Below are 8739 nucleotides of genomic sequence, written 5' to 3'. Positions count from 1 at the left end.
TATATATATCAGAGTTTTATATATATATATATCAGTGTTATATATATATAATCTTTCTTTGTCTTTGACTTTCAGCAATGCAATTAAAATGTGCCTTGGAGAGAACCTGTTTTATATATATATGTATATACATCTCTCTCTCACCATATTGCCCATATATGTATATATGGTGGAATACTACTCAGTCATAAAAAGGAATGAATTAACAGCATTTGCAATGACCCGGATGAGATTAGAGATGATTATTCCAAGTGAAGTAACACAGGAATGGAAAATTAAACATCATATGTTCTCACTGATATGTGGTAGCTAACTATGAGGACGCAAAGAAGTAAGAATGATACAGTGGACTTTGGGGACTTGGGGGGAAGAGTGGGAGGGAGGCAAGGGATAAAAACAACAAATATGGTGCAGTGTATACTGCTCGGGTGACGGATGCACCAGGTTCTCACAAATCTCCACTAAAGAACTTACTCATGTAACCAAATACCACCTATACCCCAATAACTTATAGAAAAATAAAATTTAAAAAATAAAGGAATAGGGAAAACTACCTTAATTAGCAGACAATACATATGCAAAAAATTCCAAAGCATCAACTAAGAAATCACTGGACCTAATAAACGAAATAACCAATGTTGCTGAATACATGATTAAAAGATAACAATCGGTTGTATTTCTATACATTGATGATGAAAAATTCAAAATTAAAATTCGGTAAACAATTCTATTTAGAATGTCATAAAAAACAAAATGCTTAGAAATATAAATTATCCATGACATGTAAGTCTTACACACTGAAGGCTACAAAACATTTCCCCAAGAAAGTAAAGACCTAAATAAATGGATGTAGATCCTGTATTTGTGAAATGGAGGACTTAATATTGTTAAGATGGCATGCTACCCAAATTGATCATCAAATCACTGCAATTCTCTCTCTCTCTTTTTTTTTTTTTAAGATGGAGTCTGGCTCTGTCACCCAGGCTGACGTGCAGTGGCACGATCTCAGCTCACTGCAACCTCCGCCTCCCAGGTTCAGGAGATTCTCCCGTCTCAGCCTCCTGAATAGCTGGGATTACAGGCGCACGCTGCCATACCCAGCTAAGTTTTTGTATTTTACTAGAGACAGGGTTTCACCGTGTTGCCCAAGCTGGTCTCGAACTTCTGAGCTCAGGCAATCCACCCGTCTCAGCCTCCCAAAGTGCTAGGATTACAGCCACCGTGCCCGGCCCAAATCAATGCAATTCTTATCAAAAATTTTATGGCTTTCTTGTAGAAATGGAAAAGCGGGTTCTAATGTTCATTTGGAATTTCAAGGGATCCCAAATAGCCGTACAATCTTGACTAAGAAGAACACAGTTGGAAGACTCACACTTCACAAATACTATCTTATAACCCATTATTTAAACTGGTAACAACACTGCTTCCATAAACAAACAAACAAGAGAAAGAAAACTAATACTCTATCCTTTAACTTCATTCCCGCCACTTTTTAACTCATAATTGCTGTGCTTTCTCTCACCCCGTGCACAGAAATGCTCTGTTCCCCATACCTGCAACTGGGAGATGAAGGGGGTGTGGCATCAGTGATACAAGTGTTTTTCCTACCCCTTCAGTGCCCCTTTCAGTGATATAAAGTTAAAATCAGTTACTGTGAGTGCTCACCTGATTTTTTGGTTCTTATAAACATGGTCTTTCTCTGCAGATACTTGTTAAATTGGTGACCTTGCTGGGGACAGGGGGGATCATTGGAGCCTTCTATTCCACTATCTTGTTCTGCCACCCTCCTCCCTTAATTTTTGTTCTCTCTGAAAGATTTTATTTCTCCTTCATTTCTGAAGGATAGCTTTGCTGAGTGTAATGTTCTTGGCTGACAGTTTTCTCTTTTAGTAATTTGAATATATTATGCCATTCTCTCCTGGCCTGTAAGGTTTCTGCTGAGAAATTCTCTGTTAGTCAAATGGGGGTTACCTTATATGTGACTTGACATTTTTCTCTTGCTGCTTTTAAAAATCTTTCTTTGTCTTTGACTTTTAGCAATGCAATTAAAATGTGCCTTGGAGAGATCCTGTTTAGGTCGAATTTATTTAGGGTTCTTATAGCTTCCTGGACCTGGATTTCTATCTCTCTCCCAAGATGCAAGAAATTTTCTGCTATTATTTTATGCATCTGATGGAAAAGTTGCCTCTTCCAATTTTATGCAGTAGATTTCATAACCGAAAACTTATTTTTATGAATGGGTCTTTAGGTATTAGTTCATTTGGGTTTGTTAGTTTTTGTTGTAGGTGTAGGTAGCAGTATTGTTTCCATAGCGTTTCTTCACCTATAATCCACACTTGCGGCACTTGAGAGTTTCTCAGTGCCCTAGTTGAAAGAGTGTGCTGCTACAGTGGCATGGCTTTGCCAGTGCTGTTGTGCAGCGCTAATTCTCAGGTCAGGGGTGTGTGCATCCATGTGGTAGGTAATTCAATTAAGGTATGACTCAATGGCATTGGGGCCAGGGTGCTGTTATCCTGGCTGGAAGCATGGGCACATGTTTGTTCAGTCAGTGTGCGTGACTACAGGCTAGGGGTGGCCCGTGAAGCTGTTTCTTGGTCTCAGGACATGGAAGTACAGCTGCTCAACTGGTCTGAAGACATGTCTGCCAGGGTCAGTCTACTGGGCTTTTTCTTAGGCCCAAGAGGTGGGTGTAAGGCTGCTTGGATGACCTACAAGAGAAAGGGGATAAGAGAGGAAAGAGGGCTGTTTCTCAGGCACTTGACACAGCTGCATGGCTGCGTGGCTAGGCTTTGAGCATTTCTGTAAGGGGTGGCCCAAGAAGATGTTTTGTAGGCCTAGGGTGCAGGCATGGAGCTTCTTGGTTGTCCTTCAGGTGTGACTACCAGAGGCAGTCTGTGGGGCTCTTTCTCAGAACTGGGACATGACCACAGCTGCTTGGCTGGCTTAGGTATGCCCACCAGGGGTGGCCCATGGGCTGTTTCTCAGGTTTGGGAAATGGGCTCTTGGCAGCTGGGCCAGCGTGGTGTCAAGCCCAGCAGGGGAGCTTGTGAGTCTGTTTCTCAAGCTCTTATTGGGAGCACAGGGCCGCTAAGCAGGCCATGGATGTGTCTGTGGAGGGAAAGGGTGTTACAGGGCTATTTCTCAGGTACTCAGTGTGGTCACACAGCCACTGTGCTGCCACAGGGGCATATAAGCTGTGTCAAGCTCAGTGGCCTGTCTCCTACTTGGTGAACTTTAAAATATTCTACTATTTTTTCCTTGTTTATTTTTTATCATTTGATATTTTCCCAATCATGATACCTCATCTAAGATGTATGCAGCACTATACCATGTTTATGCTTTCCAAATTACCGATTTCTGCTTTCATCTTTATCAATAGATTTATTTTTAATTTTGAAATGCTTTTTTTTCAAATTTCATTAAATCCAACCATGATATGAGTATCATAATCACATGTTGTGCCTAGTTTGCATTTTCCTGCTTTGTTTTTGCAAATCTTGTGCACCTTTGTTTTATCTCTATCTTTTGGACACTAGATTAGTTGAAAGTTTTGTTCTTGATCCATAAGTAAGATTAATATTTCAGACTCTTTTTTGTTCCGGTAATCTTGGAACAGAACAGTTCCTGGTATTTCCTTAAGGGAAGTGTAAGGAAGATTATAGTGATTAGCAGGTACAGCAATAAATTTGTGTTCGGGAAAACTTTACTCTTTTCTTTTGGGGTCCCTGCCATAAGGAAATACTTACTGCCCTTAGGGCAAGCAGATAAAACTGGTAAGATCTCAGAATGGCTCACAGAGAAACCATGTAGCTCACATGCTTCAAGTTTGATGGCATAAATAGCATTTTTTTCCTATGGTTGGCCTTTCCCATCTCCCCTTCCATATAGCATTGCTTACAGGAAGATTAGGATATTAAGAGAGAATAATTGAAAATAAGTTTTCAGCCATCCTTTCTCCAGAACTACCCTCCACAGTGTTCTGAATGCATACAGGGTCACTGTTCAAATGTTGCTGCTTCTCCTGTGGTCTGCTCATAACAAGGACTTTTTCAGTCAAAGTAAAGAAACCTTCCTTGGATTTTTCAGGAAGTTTTCACAATTGCAAAAAACAAAACAAAACAAAACAACACAACACGACAAAACAAAACAAAAGCAAAAAATCCCTGTGCTTCCACTCAAGGTAAAAATTTTAGCTTTAGGTCCACTCTCAATACATTATTTAATGAATTGAAGGTGGCAAATACTTCTCACAGCCTGTTGGAAGGCTCAGCAGTTTATTACAGAAGTATGAAATGTTTTTATTTAAAAAATGTATTTTGCCGTTTAGGTAAATATCATCAAATAATCCAATTTAGAAACTAACATTCTTCTTTTTCCAACAGTTGTTCCTATCATCATAAAAACATGTTAAATTTTTCTCATCCTTTCAAAAAATCTCTGGAGCTTACCTCACCCTCCAGATACAGCCTCACCTCTCATTCCACCATGAAATCAGACTTCTTGAGATGGTTTCAGCTGGACTCCATCCTTCAACTGACAACCCAACACAACTGTATTCATCTCTCATTAACATTACTAGCAGTGGGTAACATTAGAAAGTTTCTGACACGTTAGTCTTTATTGTGACGAACTTCACAGATACATTTGACATTGGTATGCCTAATTTATTTGTTGAAACTTTTTTCTTTGGCTTCCATAAAGTTTCTTTCTCTTCTGTATCATTCTACTTCTATGACTGCTCCTTCTCGAGTAAAACAGAATGTGTCTCAGGATTATTTTAAAACAAGACAAAGTATAGTTATATCTAAAATTGAGCATTTAAGTTATTGCATCAGAAAGGAAACTCACATTTAAAATATGAAGGCATTGTCAGCCACCAATTACTTTTGTAACCTGAAGCTAGTCTCCTTCCTACTCCAGACTGAATTTCTTCTGTATAATGCAAGTGATCTGGCATGAAGATATACAAAGACTGATAAAATTTTGCTGGGGATTCTGGAAGTAAAAAAAATTGCCTTTGATATTATGTTCCCATGCTAAGTCCCTGGGGACTTTGACATTATCCCCCACTGAGCAGGGGCGAGGAAGTTGGCATTTACTAATAAGCTATGAAAGGGCAGTGCCTTTTGACATTTCAGCTCCACCCATGGCACACCCACTCAAGGAACATATAAATGAAGAGATCCGCTCAGCTCTCAGACAAGATTTTTCGAGCAAGATGAAGTCCATCATCCTCTTTGTCCTTTCCCTGCTCCTTATTTTGGAGAAGCAAGCAGCTGTGATGGGACAAAAATGTGAGTGGAGAGGGTAAGCCTTGGGGAAAGCTACTCAGAAAGAATGGCCTCTAAGGATATTCAGGGTGCAAACAGTAACCTGTTCAGGCACAGATTCTTCTCCTTGATGAGAATTGATTTTTCTCTGCCCAACGCAGTAGGCTTTTGGAAATATCAGAAATTTGTTGGGAAAAGGTGGGAGGTAAGCATTGCAAGGGAGCTTTGGAGATAATGAATGCATATATTTCTGTTATCAATCACCAGGTGGATCAAAAGGCCAATTACCAAGTGGATCTTCCCAATTTCCACGTGGACAAAAGGGCCAGCACTATTCTGGACAAAAAGACGAACAACATACTAAATCCAAAGGCAGTTTTTCTATTCAACACACATATCATGTAGACATCAATGATCGTGACCGGACCCAAAAAAGTCAACAATATGATTTGAATGCCCAACATAAGACGACAAAATCAAAACAACACCTAGGTGGAAGTCAAGAACTACTCAATTATAAACAAGAAGGCAGAGACCATGATAAATCAAAAGATCATTTTCATATGATAGTTATACATCATAAAGGAGGCCAAGCTCATCGTGGGACACAAAATCCTTCTCAAGATCAGGGGAATAGCCCATCTGGAAAGGGAATATCCAGTCAATATTCAAACACAGAGAAAAGGCTATGGGTTCATGGACTAAGTAAAGAACAAGCTTCAGCCTCTGGTGCACAAAAAGGTAGAACACAAGGTGGATCCCAAAGCAGTTATGTTCTCCAAACTGAAGAGCTAGTAGCTAACAAACAACAACGTGAGACTCAAAATTCTCCTCAAAATAAAGGGCATTACCAAAATGTAGTTGAAGTGAGAGAGGAACATTCAAGTAAACTACAAACTTCACTCCATCCTGCATATCAAGACAGACTCCAACATGGACCCAAAGACATTTTTACTACCCAAGATGAGCTCCTAGTATATAACAAGAATCAACACCAGACAAAAAATCTCAATCAAGATCAAGAGCATGGCCAGAAGACACATAAAATATCATACCAGTCTTCACGTACAGAAGAAAGACAACTTAACCATGGAGAAAAGAGTGTACAGAAAGATGTATCCAAAGGTGGCATTTCTATCCAAACTGAAGAGAAAATACATGGCAAGTCTCAAAACCAGGTAACAATTCATAGCCAAGGTCAAGAGCATGGCCATAAGGAAAATAAAATGTCATACCAATCTTCAAGTACAGAAGAAAGACATCTCAACTGTGGAGAAAAGGGCATCCACAAAGGTGTATCCAAAGGCAGTATTTCAATCCAAACTGAAGAGCAAATACATGGCAAGTCTCAAAACCAGGTAAGAATTCCTAGTCAAGCTCAAGAGCATGGCCATAAGGAAAATAAAATGTCATACCAATCTTCAAGTACAGAAGAAAGACGACTCAACTATGGAGGAAAGAGCATGCAGAAAGATGTATCCCAAAGCAGTACTTCTTTCCACACTGAAAAGCTAGTAGAAGGCAAGTCTCAAATCCAGACACCAAATCCTAATCAAGATCAATGGTCTGTCCAAAATGCAAAAGGAAAGTCTGATCAATCTGCAGGTAGAGAACAAGACCTACTCAGTCATGAACAAAAGGGCAAACACCAACAGGAATCCAGTGAGGCACGTAATATTGTAATTACAGAGCACGAAGTTGCCTATGATGATCATTTGACACAACAATATAACGAAGACAGAAATCCAGTATCTACATAGCCCTATTGCTTAGCAACCACTTGAAAAGCTGGACCAATAGCAAGGTAAGTTTGCTTTTCTTACCAAATAGGAGAGGTGCCTGTCCCAAAGTTGGGGACTCTCTAGGAATATGGTAGGACTGATAACCATTGTTCACATTAATAGAAGTGCTATATTATAAGTGGTGGGAAGATGAACACCACTTCCTGGTGAGTAGAGGACCTGGTAGTGGCAGAGAAGGATGCTTGGACTATCACTGGATCCTAGAATTCCTATTCTTAATTGAGTATTCTTCAATAATAATTTTATACATGCCCGCCTGCTAAAGATTTTTTGAACATGCACTGACTATATATGCATATTTATGAGTTTATGGTATACTCTTGTCAATTCTTATACTTTAGATTAGTAAACCTCAACTTCTTTCTCATATAGTATGAAATATTACAGCAGTTAATATTTTCTTTCTGCATGTACATGAATGTTCTTGCATCCCTGTTAGAGTTCATCTATGCTCCTTCAGAGACCACAAGCCCAAAGATTAGCAGTCCACTCTCTCTGAATATAGGAAAGATATGAGTAGAAAGAAGGATTCCTGTTCAGGTTGTGAAAAAGAAAGTGGAAAGGGAGGTGCAGGAGATGCTGAGAGATCTCAGGTGCTAACTGGACACTTGCAATGTCAGGAGAGGAAAAGTTTAACCTGGATTGGGGAAATGGTTCTTCCATATCCCTTTGCAATAAGTAACACTGTACCTGAAGAGAGGGTAAGCAGCAGAAACAATGGTCCCAGCTGATAACTAGTGACCTGGTGTCCTAATGATCGGGGGCTGGTGCAGTTGGTGATAAAGGGGACGGGGGTCCCAGCTCTTCCATCCTCACCCCCACTCTCCACTATTCTCATATATCTGGTTGTCTTTTTTCTCCCTAGGTGTCACCTGACCTCAGTGAAGTCTTTGATGTTTCTGAGATGCAAACTCCCATGTGGTCCCAGATCCTTGGTCCATGGATGACACCACCTGCCCATGCTTCCTTGCATTAGGCTTTCTAAACCTGGAGCCCCTTCAAACTTCCAATAAAGGGATCATTTTCTGCTTTATCTGCTTTTGGCTCCAGTGATCTCTGAATTCCTAGTGGCTCAAGGGGCTGAGGGCATTTCTGATAAAAATGGTTTTGGAAGAAAAGAATGGGATATTTTTGAAGCATTAGGGAGAATAGTAATCAAAGCCACATTTCTAGATGTATTGATAGAAATCCAACACTAAAAACAAGATGCTATTACTCTGCCAGGCACACATCTACCTCCTGATGCCAACCCTAAAGTCTCTCGTGACCTCTGTACTAATAGGACCCCAGGATCTAACAGTCCCCCAGAAAGAACAGAGAAAATGTACTGCAACAAGCCCTAGGAAAGTCCTTGATCTACTAGTGCCATGAGTATTCCCCAAGTCCACAGCAGCACATCCCTTCACTTAGCTTAAGAATTGTCCTACTCCTACAGCATACATTTAGATGCAATTACACCGAAGTGTGATATGTCAAGTCTCCACCACTTCAGCAAGAGTGAGTGGATTTAAAAATGTCATCTGTGGGTGGAAAGACCAGACGACTAGGCCAGAGTCTTGGGGCAGGTGGTGTGTTAATGATAGAAATTCTACTCCTTTTATGCCCTTTCACCCTCTATTCTAAGGATGCTTCCAGGGAAAGCCAAACATCCAGGAGAAGAAGCCAAC

At 40.2% G+C, this 8739-nt stretch overlaps 1 protein-coding gene across 1 annotated transcript; it reads left to right on the top strand.

The window, feature by feature from the left end:
• Positions 1-5218: 5218 nt before the first annotated feature.
• On the top strand, positions 5219-7030 carry SEMG2 (semenogelin 2). Its single transcript, XM_032142134.1, has 2 exons — positions 5219-5294; positions 5538-7030. The coding sequence occupies exons 1-2, from the start codon at positions 5219-5221 to the stop codon at positions 7028-7030; spliced, it is 1569 nt and encodes a 522-aa protein (XP_031998025.1).
• The last annotated feature ends 1709 nt before the right edge of the window (positions 7031-8739 follow it).

The sequence above is a fragment of the Hylobates moloch genome, unplaced genomic scaffold (genome assembly GCF_009828535.3).
Source record: "Hylobates moloch isolate HMO894 unplaced genomic scaffold, HMol_V3 SCAFFOLD_21, whole genome shotgun sequence".
NCBI lineage: Eukaryota > Metazoa > Chordata > Mammalia > Primates > Hylobatidae > Hylobates > Hylobates moloch.
This window is presented reverse-complemented; position numbering and strand designations above follow the sequence as displayed.

Bases quoted from the DNA above. Each gene is read 5' to 3' on its own strand.
- SEMG2 (XM_032142134.1), top strand. From the start codon at position 5,219: ATGAAGTCCATCATCCTCTTTGTCCTTTCCCTGCTCCTTATTTTGGAG. The intron at 5,295-5,537 runs GTGAGTGGAGAG...ATCAATCACCAG, and splicing joins AGCTGTGATGGGACAAAAAT to GTGGATCAAAAGGCCAATTA.